The 13,846-nt window shown below is 42.2% G+C and overlaps 1 protein-coding gene across 1 annotated transcript; it reads right to left on the bottom strand.

The window, feature by feature from the left end:
• Positions 1 to 619: 619 nt before the first annotated feature.
• Positions 620 to 11,766, bottom strand: ftr83 (finTRIM family, member 83). The gene is made up of 7 exons (XM_039005995.1): positions 10,886 to 11,766; positions 10,193 to 10,288; positions 9,681 to 9,914; positions 8,144 to 8,303; positions 7,894 to 7,950; positions 7,221 to 7,289; positions 620 to 2,791 (listed from the first exon to the last, which is right to left on the bottom strand). Exons 1-7 carry the CDS (start codon positions 11,474 to 11,476, stop codon positions 2,262 to 2,264), a joined length of 1,737 nt encoding a protein of 578 aa, XP_038861923.1. The 5' UTR covers positions 11,477 to 11,766; the 3' UTR covers positions 620 to 2,261.
• Positions 11,767 to 13,846: the final 2,080 nt, after the last annotated feature.

The following is a 13,846-nucleotide window of genomic DNA, read 5'->3' as shown; positions in this document are numbered from 1 at the left end:
GGTTATGTATTACACCACCCAGACATATCAAAGATACAGTCATCCTTCTGAAATGAGCTGCAGGACAGGAATGAAACGGCATAGGGATGTTACCATGAAGCCATTGGTGATTGTAAAACAGTTACAGAGTTAAATGGCTGTGATAGGAGAAAACTGAGGTTGGATCAACAACATTGTAGTGACTCCACAATAATGATTTAAATGACTGAGTGAAAAGAATAATACAAAGTTAACATCGGCTGAGAAGATTATTATTACAATAGCTAATGTGGTTAATGAGAAGAAGTGTATTTGCTAAGTCTTGTAGTGAGGAGACTATAAATACAATTTTAGTATATTTCTAATTTATGACAAATATACATACAATGTATATTTCAAAGTATATTTGTTTTGCTCTTTGTCTAATATACTAAGAATATACAAAAGTACAAAAAAAGTTACAATTCTGATCATTTTAAATGTATTTAATATACTTTAAAATGCTAATAAAATACAAATAAAATGTACATTAAATATATTTAAATTCTTCCAATTTACATAATTTTAAATATAATTAAAATATGTTAATGAAGCATGATTTAAGTATATTTAAATATCCCCCCCCCCCCCCCCCCCCCCCGTGGGTTTATACTGCAAAACTTTGTTTATGTATTGTTTAATGTACTAATGGTAAGCAAATTGACTTGTTGTCCCAGTAGTGATGTATTGAGTTGTAGTGACATGTTTTGGGGATTTAGACAAAGATACAGTGGCTGCGTTTCAAACTCAAAATAGACATCCCTCGGCCCTAAACCCTCAGCCTTTGAATGACGTTTTACATCGTCACATCCGAGTGTACCTTAATATGTCCCTTGCCCAAGCGAGGGAGAGTGATGATTGGAGAGGCAATGTCCTGAAGTTGAGCTTAAAAAAATATGTCTACTAAGCTAACATATCTAGCTAGCACTCCTGTCAGGTAGCTAGCTACAGTTACCCATACATAGCTGGCTAGCTAGTTTTATAGTTTAGTCATTTATTCCAATAAATTTCAGAATTCCCCCCAAAAAAATTATGAATCTAGCTATGTTTTATAGGCTCCTCACTACAAGACTAAGCCAATTTGCCAACGCTAAAATCAATGTGTATATATATTTTCTAGCAAGCTAGCTTCATATGTTTTCCTGACATGCCGAAGATGCCGCCTTGTTGATTAAATTTGACACTTCGCGGCCACAGTTTGCATTGAATTGTGTGTCATAATCCTGCAAGTGACCAAAGTTGTTCACCCGCTCCCTCAAGCTAAATTGTGGGCCGAGGTGGCATCGTTAGTGAATTGGACTTCTACTTAAGATGGCAATCAAACTGCATCCGGTTTAGACGGGGATTCCCCAGAGGGTAAGTGGCTAGCGCAAGGACTGAGGGGGTAAAAATGACGTGTTTGGACTGCAGCCAGTATCTATTATTTTGAATGCTAGAAAGTGAACAAAAGTATGTAATATATTAGACCAATAAAAACAAAGGCAATTAAAATACCTATTTTTATTTTTCGCTTTGTGACGGACAGGCGCCTATCTTATCACTAGAAGATGCATATTGTTCATTTTAGCGGAAGAAGGCTATACTGACTATAGAATTGAAACTTAAATGAACAGTTATATGAAGCGGAAAAAGTAGCCGGTTTACAGTGAGTCGGCTATTTCACCAATGGCCGACCCTTGTGGAAAACATTTTATATAAAGACCTTTCTTCCAGGTCTTCCATTATGGCAGTAAGGGTCATCCTAGCTTTATAGTGCTTATTACAATTATTCCAAATCAATTATTGGGTTGAATGCACACGCGACAGAAATACTATATTAATATAAAATAAACTTGTATTACACATTCCAGTTTCTCTGTGTGATACATTTATATACAACTTCAGGTGTATTTTATTCATCTGATCCATAGAGTATATTTGTTTATCAAATATATTAGTTGACACATCAGTCTGTTCTAAAGTAGATCCTTCATGATTATGAAAACATTATAGATATCATGTTTATTCCTTTACTCACCAAACCCAAATTGTTCAGAGATATCTATCTCTATTTGATGATTTATATACAGTATAAAACATTCATTCAAACCTCAATAGAACAAAGTAAAACATCATTGCCAATTTAAATAGTACAATTTGAAAAAAGGGGATACTAAACGAGTCAAATTACAAGTGCAGTTATATTACTTGAATCACAATACGTATGATGATCAATACATAATTTAATCATAGGTAATATAATATTATGACAGCTGACGGATGGTGACCGCTGACTCATACCAGACCCAAAAGCCTGGGTAGACAGGCTCAGCAAAGGAGGCCTTGAAGCGGTGTATGAGAGACATGGTGTCCCCTACAGTGTAGAATGAGAGGGTGCCTGCTGAGTGGTCCAGGAAGACCCCTATCCTGGAGGAGTAGGGTGCATTGATTTCCACCTGGTCTTTACCATATCGGGCGGAATAGCTGGAATCGGAGCAGAAGAGGCTCCAGGACTTGCGGTTGTAGCCGATGCGGCTGCTGTCCCCGTAGCCTACTCTCTTGATGCCCTTGTAGGTGACGCCCACGGAGGCCCCCTCTCCACTCCACTCCACCTCCCAGTAGTAGGCCCCTCCAGACAGGGGCTCTTTGCAGAGGACCTGGGGCAGGCAGTCGAACCTGGAGGCACTGTCAGCGTAGTCCTGTGGTTCTCTCTTCAGGGCTGCCTTCCTGTTGCCTCTAGACAGGTATAGCTGGCGGTAGGCTGTGTTGGGGTCCAGGGTGAGAACGCAGGCATCTGAGAGAGGAGAGAGAGAAAGCAAGTCATGAGTGAGGGCCACTGTGTGAACTGAATGCTCTTCTTTCCTATGGGCTTGATCGTTTAACCCTTATACCCATACAATACTGGAAATGACAAGGTTAGTTATGGAATGTAAAAGGTTGTTTAAAACCAATATTATACGCAATCATACAAAACAATGGCTGCATTTAGACAGGCAGCCCAATTCTGATATGTTTTTCAGTAACTGGTCTTTTGACCAATCAGATCAGCTCTAAAAAATATTTGATGTGATTGGTCAATAGACCAATTAGTGAGATTTTTTTAATAGATTTGGGCTGCCTGTCTAAACACAGCCCAAGTCCCAGATTTAAGTACCCTATCGCCTAGCACATCCCCAATCTGAAATGTCAAAAAGGTCAGACGTAGTTAGTTGAATTACCACAAACATAATATTGCAAATGCTACCAGTCATTCAAGTCAGCAAAGTGACCTTGAGTTTCACCAGGCAAACTAAGGGCGAGTAACGTAGCCTGGTCCCAGATCAGTCTGTGCTGTTTTGCCAACTCCTCTGGTAATTCTCATGCATTGGCAAGGCTGGACAAACAGATCTGGGACCAGGACACCAGGCTATGATTAATGTGACCCTGCAAGATTGTAGTTGGTCTTATTAGATTTGTCCTGCATGTCCAGAATGGGATTCATGCCTGTCCCAATAACCATTTGGAATTCGGTGAATTCAGACAATATGCTGTTCAGAGAATAAATAAATACATATTTGGATCATAGACATTGATAAAAGCAATATTCTTTCAATGGATGTAATAAAAGTAATTTTCTTTCAATTATGGATACATTTAAGGAAAGTGATTCTGCCTTCTTGATCTTTGCCTTTACCAAGAATGGTAATTGAGGTTCTTATAAATCATTATGATTACACATTAGTTTTGTTTGGGGCTTTGTACAAGTGGTTCTCTATTTTATGTGTGTCCTTTTGAACAGGTGTGTTTCTTGGAGCATTGCTATATAAATATGGTTTCTTGCTAGGATATCAACACAGCTGGAACATTCAAATCCCCCCCCCCCCCACACACACAGCACTGGTCGCTCCCCACCCAGAAGACCCTCTGTAAAACCATTCCCCCTTCCCTGACCCCCCTCCTCCCTAGCCCCCCTCACTATAATTACAGAGTTGTAGCCGCAGCCTTTTATATGGAATCTCTTCAGCTGCATATTTTGTCTTAAGGTATAAAAAAAATAAGTTAACAATTCTGACCATTACAATTAAGTTAGCAGACTTGATGAATAAGGGTGGGTAATGAAGAAAATGGTTTAATGAAAACAAGATATGACATGCAGTGCATTCGGAAAATATTCAGACCCCTTGACTTTTCCCACATTTTGTTACGTTACAGCCTTATTCTAAAATGGATTAAATTGTTTCCCCCCCTCAAGCTACACACAATACCCCATGTTTGCAAATGTATTTAAAATTAATACTGAAATATCACATTAACATAAATATTCAGACCCTTTACTCAGTACTTTGTTGAAGCACCTTTGGCAGCGATTACAGCCTTGAGTCTTCTTGGGTATGGCGCTACAAGCTTGACACACCTGTATTTGGGGAGTTTCTCCCACTCTTCTCTGCAGATCCTCTCAAGCTCTGTCAGGTTGGATAGGGAGTGTCGCTGCACAGCTATTTTCAGGTCTCTCAGAGATGTTCAATCAGGTTCAAGTCCAGGCTCTGGCTGGGCCACTCAAGGACATTCAGAGACTTGTCCCGAAGCCACTTCTGCGTTGTCATGACTGTGTGATTAGGGTCGTTGTCCTGTTGGAAGTTGAACCTTTGCCCAAGTCTGAGGTTCTGAGCGCTCGGAAGGAGGTTTTCATCAAGGATCTCTCTGTACTTTGCTGCATTCATCTTTCCATTGATCCTGACTAGTCTCTCAGTTCCTGCTGCTGAAAAACAGCCACAGCATGATGCTGCCAACACCATGCTTCACCGCAGGGATGGTGCCAGGTATCCTCCAGACGTGACACTTGGCATTCAGGCCAAAAAGTTCAATCGTGGTTTGATCAGACCAGAGAATCTTGTTTGTTATCGTCTGAAAGTCCTTTAGGTTCCTTTTGACAAACTCCAAGCCAGCTGTCATGTGCCTTTTACTGAGGAGTGGCTTCCGTCTGGCTACTACCATAAAGGCCTGATTGGTGGAGTGCTGCAGAGATGGTTGTCCTTCTGGAAGGTTCTTCTATCTCCACAGAGGAACTCTGGAGCTCTGTCAGAGTGACCATCGGGTTCTTGGTCCCCTCCCTGAACAAGGCCCTTCTCCCCCGATTGCTCAGTTTGGCCGGGCATCCAGCTCTAGGAAGAGTCTTGGTGGTTCCAAACTTCTTCCATTTAAGAATGATGGAGGCCACTGTGTTCTGGGGACCTTCAATGCTGCAGACATTTTTTGGTACCCTTTCCCAGATCTGTGCTTCAACAAAACCCTGTCTCGGAGCTCTACGGACAATTCCTTTGACCTCATGGCTTGGTTTTAGCTGACATGCACTGTCAACTGTGGAACCTTATATAGACAGGTTTGTGCCTTTCAAAGTCATGTCCAATCAATTGAATTTACCAAAGGTGGACTCCAATCAGGATGTAGAAACATCTCAAGGATGATCAATGGAAACAGGATGCACCTGAGCTCAATTTAGAATCTCATATCAAAGCGTCTGAATACTTATGTAAATATTTTTTTTTTTTTTGTAATACATTTGCAAACATTTCTAAAAACCTGTTTTCGCTTTGTTATTGTGGGGTATTGTGTGTAGATAGATGAGGAACAAATTGTATTTAATACATTTTAGAATAAGACTGTAACGTAACAAAATGTGGAAAAAGAGAAGAGGTCTGGACACTTTCTGAATGCACTGCATATAAACAACTTTTAGAAAGCTCATGTTCTGAGCTAGCCATTAAAAGTATGGTCCACAGATCTAAGTGAATCTGAACAACCCTTTAACTGGAACAGAGTATGGAAAAATATGACCTTGACATCCCATAATCTGAGCCATCAATTTATACTTTATTTGAACTGTATTTAACACCAAGGAAAGTTATATGATGAAATTGGCCCCATGCCAAACTGTTCACTGTGTCCCCTAAATCAGGTAGGCACAGTCCTTCATATAATGTGGGTGTGAACTGCAGTTAAATGCTTCTGGGACAAAGTCACACTTTTTTTTTTTTTCAAAGTGCATGATTGTAAATGTTCAATCTGCTATGTTATATTACTTCACGGTGATCCTTGAATCTCTCAGATGATTACTGCTGGCAGGGGGAAGGCATGGTATGGGGAGGGTTCTCTGGGAGGAAATGGGAAGGGAGGGAGGATGTAAAAGCATCCTCAGTTGACAAGGAACCTTGGATGTTTAGGGGAGTGGGCACTGACAACTAACCTGTGTTGCTAGACGGGGTGGAAAACATGGTTACATACCAATTGTACGATTACAAAATCCTTTTTGATCAAAATAATTATTTCTGTATGTATTTCTTACTTTAAAAAATAAAGTTGTGGTGCCCATAGCTACATGTTATATAAACTGAATATATGAATTGATATTGTACCTGTAAACCACCCAACCAAAAAATTTACAAAATAAAAACTTGTGACCCTGCAGGACAGGTGTGCACCAGCATGCAGGTAGAGTAGAACAGCCACAGTAGCTCATGTACTATAGACTTGGTTCACCTGGCTGTGCTGCTGTGTGTGCGCCTGCACCCCCTCAGCCAGGTCAGAACTGGTGGTACTCTCTGTAGCCACGGCTAGGACGAGATGACCGACCACTTGGCCCATCTGGTCTGGAAGAACGACCACTTGGCCTATCATCTGGAATACCACCGGAGGCAGAGCCATTTATTTACATGTATAGCTCGGACCACAGTTATTCAAATCTGCTTGTGACCGATGTTTCCCTTTCCGCATGCTCAGTTCGCACTTCTATTCTATATCTTGATTGTCCTATTCAGAGCAGGTTTTAAACTTGCTGAAGCTGTAGTGTCCAATAGTTGTAGTAGTCAAGTAACGTAGCTTAGAAAGATTTGCCAACACAGTGATGTCATTCTGTATAACCCTTTTACAAACCTATACTCCCACTCACCGCAGTAAACCGGTATAAAGTTCATTGAGCATGCCCACTTACACACCTAGTATCTAAGGAATGTGGTAAGACTACTCCCATCACAGCACTAGTCTGTTTCCATGTGGGCTGGGCGCCAGGTAGTATTTTACACTAACTCCTGTCTTTATACTGGTTTTGACGCAATTTATGAACAGTAGTTCACACTTAAATGATCAAATAGTATGAATAATTAAATGGCACTAGAATGAGCCCTCAGTCCTATAGTAGTTGATTTGGTAAGTATAGTCTCAGAAGGAGAATCATTAAATAGACATACATTTCAGGAAGTCCTCTCTGTACTGGGGCTCCTGGCTTGGAGTCTTGTACACGGCAACAACTGCATCGGCTACAAAGAGCAGGAAATGCAAAAAATTAAAACATACATACATAACATTGTATTTGGATTGTACAATATAGTCTGATACTGCATGCATGGAAATTTACTTTACAATCTTTGGATTTATTAGTGTTTCGGATATCCCCAGAAAATCCAACTTTTATGAGTGTGTGTTTGTGTAGAATCGCTTGATGCATGTGTGGCGTTCTAAGAGAGTTAACTTATCAGCCAATGTAAATATTCAGGTCCACCTGACCATTGAGTGCCCTCTAATAAAGATCAAGGTGCTCAGACCACTTTACTATTCCAACGATACTAGAGGAGCCATTTTGTTTTCTTACGCAGAGCCGAGCAATAAGGAAATCATAATCACTCAAGGAGCCATTCGAAATTCAGATTACGCTGCGATCGCCCTTTGAAAATGTTATTATTGGAATTTAGCTACAACACAAGGCAAGCCCATATTTCCTCAGCAACCACCTAACAATGTTGTTTGTGGGTTTGGTGGAGGTCTGGGGGAGTGGTGGGGTCGATATTCTTGTTTTTGAACTAATACCATTCCAAGTATTTTCCAGAATGAGATCAGTGGGGAGTTTCATGTTGATTGACTCACCTTTCACAGTATTTCTCCTTTTGCCTTCATCCAGTTGGCAGAAAGGCATTTTGTTCACTGAAAGAGGAAAAATTCTGGTTGAGTAAATATTCTCCATAAAAATATACTGTCAATTACTGAAGCATTTCCAAGTCTACGGTTTTAAAAAAGGACAAAAGCCTGGGGTTTAATTTAGGTCTCGGCTCTACATCATTCATTCAGCAATGGCAGTAACCAACTGAAGTTACAGTGCATCATCTCACTGCCTCACCAATCGTGGCCACTTTGACCAGCTCCTCATTGCTGATGTCATGGAGATGGACCTTCATCTCAGAGACAGCCTTGGTGACGGGTCCGAAGGAGAAGTAGGGGTTCACCGAGACTGTGGGCAGCTCCTCAGCCTCCGTCTGAGCGATTAGCATGTGGTAGCTCTACGACAGAGAGGATAAGAGATGGTTAGATGGGTGAATGGATGAGGACAGACTTCTCTTTTTTAACATTTTTTACCCCTTTTCTCCCCAATTTTCGTGGTATCCAATCGCTAATAATTACTATCTTGTCTCATCGCTACAACTCCCGTACGGGCTCGCGATAGACGAAGGTTGAAAGCCGTGCGTCCTCCGAAGCACAACCCAACCAAGCCGCACTGCTTCTTTAACACAGCGCGCCTCCAACCCGGAAGCCAGCCGCACCAATGTGTCGGAGGAAACACCGTGCACCCGGCCCCCTTGGTTAGCGTGCACTGCGCCCGGCCGCCACAGGAGTCGCTGGAGCGCGATGAGACAAGGATATCCCTACCGGCCAAACCCTCCCTAACCCGGACGACGCTAGGCCAATTGTGCGTCGCCCCACGGACCTCCCGGTCGCGGCCGGCTGCGACAGAGCCTGGGCGCGAACCCAGAGACTCTGGTGGCACAGCTAGCGCTGCGATGCAGTGCCCTAGACCACTGCGCCACCCGGGAGGCCGACATGCCCTCTTTTCAAATGACACATTCATCATTTGAATTGGCTCGTGTCATTTCCTGTCTTCAATTATTATAGACAGGTTGGTTGTTTAACAACAAAACTGACGCGTGCGCAACTATGGGTCAAAACAGACTGGGTTGGCTTAGATTGTTGACATGTAACTATTTAGTCTTCAATGTCCATTTAAAAACAAATGCATTTGCACAATTGTTGTCTCAAATACATCATTGCGGTTGTTGGTTAGCTAGCTAGTGAATTTTTGCCATATTAGCATAGACGTGACATCAAAACAAGACATGGTATCAAGAATAAAGATTAAACTAGCCAGCTACGAGTCTCCACATTGCAGCTTCTTGTCATTGTTACTTGCCATCTGGCCATCCAGAATCACAACAACACACGGCCTTCTGCCCCATTGAAGCGGCAGTAGCATTAGGCCAGTAACCGAAAGGTTGCCAGTTCGAATCCTGAGCCAACTAGGTGACACATCTGTCAATGTGCCCTTGAGCAAGGCACTTAACCCAAATTGTGCAAAGAGTTCTGGTTCTTTTGGGGTGATGAGCTTGGCGGGCCACTCAAATATGAGATATATAGTGTTAGGGGGAAGGCAATGTTTAAAATTGCTTGTGTCATTCCTTGGCTTGAGCCCAAATATTATAGTAGCTGTTTTAGGGTGAGGGGTGTTAGACTTTAAAGCCCGAGAGTACTTAGCACCTCTGAACATCATTTGTGAACTGAGTGCTCACAGATTTTACGGTGGTTCCTAAAACAAAGCGCACTGAACGATCAGAAGACAAACGCTAGATCCACGTTCGGTGCGATGTGTGCAAGCCTTTAGTCACCTGGATAAAGTGGATGTGGTCCTCTGTGCGTGACAGCTGTGTGATCTCGTTGTCTCGCTTCTTGAGGTCAGCGATCTCGTGGGTCAGACGCTCTAGGTGACCCTCAGCGTTGTTCAGTGCTGCCCTCTTATTGGAGGAGATGAGCTTGGTCATTTCCTGTTGCATCCTCTCGATGGAACGCATCATGTCGCCAAACAACTTCTCACACTCCTGCATAGCCCTCTGGGCTGAGCTCTGGAGAGGAAAGGGGCACACTTAATGGGCATGCTGTTAAAATCTCTAAAGCATTTTGGGTTGTACCAGGAGGTTAGTCATAATGGAACTCTATTGGTGATGTATTGATATTTGTGATTATGAAATCTCTTGGTGGGAAAAGATCATTTGTCTCTCCAGGACACACATTAGAAATATACACTGAGTACATCTACAGTATGTTTAGTATGACTTAACAGTATATTGTAATTGTGTAATTTCAAAACCTACTGTATTTTATGTGCTGTGGAGACGTGTACCTTGAGTGAATCCACAGCTTGTTTCAGCTCCTCCATCTGCTTAAGCCTCTCATGGATCCTCTCCTGGATCTCTGCCTGGGTGGCCCCCAGACGTTGCTATGGACGGAGGACACAGGACGTCAGTGACATAGCCCCACAAGTCAGACAATCGTTTCCAAAATATTCCAAATAGTGAGCAACCCAAATGCTACCGACAAAAAATTGTGGCTGAGTGAAGTGGCATCTTTTTGCTCGCCATTCATGTAACTTGAAATGGCCTTCAAAATGCATTATTATAATGTGCATTAGGTTCAGACAATGCAGTAATAAAATCTAGCCAGTAGTAGTTCTTGGAATAGAGGTTAGGTTACAACACCCCAGCCCACACACATTTACAGTAACTGCTTTCACTCATGTGGGTGGGTCTAACTGATTGCCTGAAGTATTTGTTTTAGGGGCTTGGCTGATACTAGCTACTCTACTCCAACAATAAACCTGTCGCCCTCAGTCACACAACAGCAGTCAATTGGCTACAGAAACCTTATGGTTTTGAATAGGCAAACTATTGAAAAGCCTAGGAAAAAGTTGCCGTTTTTTTTCTCCTGTTACACTAATGGATTTGTCATTTTAACAGTACAGAAAGGCAACTACTTCAAAGAGATAAATCATCATAATATAAAAGTTTGGATCAAAAATCACGCAAAGCCGTTTTACCTGTTCTTCTGACCTCTCCTGTTCGGCAGATACCATGTCGTGACCTTTGTGCTCCTTCACGGTGCACAGAACACAGATACACATCTGGTCCGTCTTGCAGAAGAGCTCCAGACCCTTCTGATGCTGGGGGCAAATCTGTCTGTCCAGATGGCCGATCTCATCCACCAGCTTGTGCCTCTTGAAGGCAGGGTTCTCATAGTGGGGCTTTAGATGCCTCTCACAGTAGGACGCCAGACACATCAGGCATGTCTTGATGGCTTTGTGCTTCTTCCCAATACAGATATCACATCCCACGTCTTGTGGTCCGGCGTAGTTGTAGTCTGGGTCTGGAGGTGGAGGAGGGTAGGTCTCAGACATCCTGGGTTGGGAGTGGGTTGAGTATGAGGAGGAGCGGGAGGTCTGGAGGCGGCGTGGGGTGGGTCTCTTGTTGTAGGTGACCCGACAACGTGGGCAGTTGTAGGAACCGGTGTGGTCAGCGTGGTCCCAGTAGGTCTTCAGGCAGATGGAGCAGAAGATGTGGCCGCACGGGATGGAAACTGGGTCCCTCAGGTCTTCCTTACACAGATGGCAGCTCTCCTGGTCAGTAGACATGGGGATTGACTGATGCACCCTGGTGCTGTTAGGTTCTTGGTAGTAGTAGGCTAAAAACGAAGTGAGACTGTTAAATATTCTGTCTGTCCTGTCCGTCAGGTCTGAGCAAAGTGAGCCACAGGTGCTTCCGCAGCATGCTATATAGAGTAAACAGTCAGGGAGGGAAGGAGGCTAAACTGGTTGAGCAGAAACTAGTAAAACGTGGGTGGGGCCAGGTGAGGACAGAGTGTCAATGGAACCATTCAACAGCCGTCAATCAGGAAGAGGAGTGTGAAAACAGAAAGTGAGAGGAATGATTGAATTGTGTGATCTCAGGATTTAACTTTGTTTTGACAGTACTGCAAATAGATAGTGTAGTTACAAATATAGGTAACTGTTGGTTTCCATCATTTCCAACAGGGACTCTACCCCAGACACAGCTCACATTTTGACCCTCGTGTTTGTTTTTATGCAGTGCAATATTTATATTTAACATGTGACATAAAACATGGTTCACTGCACACAGTTAAGATCAATTTCACATTGGATTTCCCTGCACATCTAATAATGTAAGATACGTGTCGCACTGGACTTCACTGCACATCTAATGAAGTACCAACATCAGTTGTACACAAGTGATACGTTTCTTTGATAAGTCACACTACAAAAGGGTAAACTATTGGTCTAACCCACTAAATGACAAGATCATCTCAGGCTATGGGAAGTGGTTTGTCCAATGTTTTAAAATTCAGCCATGTTTCAATACTAAAAACAAAGGACAAAAAAAAAACTGGTTGGAGTTGCCTTTTTATCAACACCACAGTTACAAAATATTCCATTAGAATCTTTACCATTAAATCACAATACAGTTTGCAGAGGTCACTTGATAATTTTTTGGAAGCAAACTTACAAATAGGGCATCTTTTACACTAGTTCTAAAGTCTGGCCCAAAGCATCCATCAACACCTCGACAATGACAAAACATGTTGGATGTTGTATACCACCATTCTATCATACAAGTAGATTTGCAGATCAGTCAAGGTCTATCTTTAACGTGGACAAACAAACACATGGCCAACAGAATCTCAGGTAAGATGGCTTTCAAGATGGCTGATTCCATTTCCCTCATTACTGCCACTTATTGGTGGACCTCTAACAATGCCCTACCTATTACAATATTTTAAACATGAAACACATTCTTCTAAAATGCATTCTATTTTTAAATGTACTTTCTGTCAGTTCATGGAAACAAAAAAGATCAATGACCATATATCTCAAATGCCATAGGGAATAAAATATATTTTTTCTCAGGAGGCATAAGGAGGGGGCGTGTTTTTGCATGTAAGAATTGTCCATAGCGAGATGAATCTGAATCTGTCAACATCGTCACTGATAAATGTGGCCCCTAGTTCAGGAGTTTGGCTTCAGAGTATAGTTGCTGGTTGATAGCATCCAGCTTGTAGTGAGGGCATGGCTGTGGGGAAGAGTGATATGATGGATGCCCACTCAGGTCCAGATACACACTGACCTTTTGGCACAGAGCGGTAAAGCCTGGCTGCAAATCAAAGAGGGGAGGGTAAAGAAGACATTTTTTGTGGACTTTTCTTTAGAGTGACTAATGACATAACTAATCCCCTCGCCCTTCCGCTATAAATTAAGTTGGCTGGTTGGAATCTGGCTTGCGCAACAGGAAGTGACTTGCAATAGGTGTTCATCGCCCTGCTATGCGATTGAGAGCAGTTAATTATCAACTGTTTATTTCCCATTTCTCTTCCACTCATTTCCTCTCAATCCAAATCATGATTCTAATTGGATTTGATTTTTTCTCCACATTTCTCCTCTTCACATCAGCCTAAACACTCCTCCGTCCATTCCAAGATGGCTGTCAGCTTGTTAGCTCTGTGGAGTTTCAGGGTTGTTAAAAATGAAGAATGTAAAGTGACCAGGCTAGATGGCCCAGATAACACCAGGGTAAAGAAAACTGCTTAAAAAAAGTACATTGTGTTAGTCAGAGCATAGTGGCTATATTCTACACACCGAATGTCATTGTTATAGGGTCTGCAAGTCATCCTGAACAAGTACTGTAGCCGACATGCTACTCACAAAATGTCCAGTGTCATGTTTGACGAGATGGTTGCAAGAGATTATTGCACATGAGGTGATCTGGTCAGTTTTTTGTGTTGTAGAATGTAGGTAGAGGTTGAAATCTAGATTTAACCTGAAATTGCCCCAGGGCCAGGGAAATTACAACATGATCAATATTTGCCAAGCAAATCATCTTATTAGTTGTAGATATTTAAAAAACAGTTTCTGTCAGTGTCTGACAGTTTTAGGAGATGCCTTGATATTTTTATAGCTGGCTCACAGCAGTAGTGCTGTTACAATTATCCA

Source organism: Salvelinus namaycush, chromosome 12 (genome assembly GCF_016432855.1).
Source record: "Salvelinus namaycush isolate Seneca chromosome 12, SaNama_1.0, whole genome shotgun sequence".
Taxonomy (NCBI): domain Eukaryota; kingdom Metazoa; phylum Chordata; class Actinopteri; order Salmoniformes; family Salmonidae; genus Salvelinus; species Salvelinus namaycush.
The sequence above is the reverse complement of the archived record's forward strand: the minus strand, read 5'-3'. Positions and strand labels throughout refer to the sequence as shown.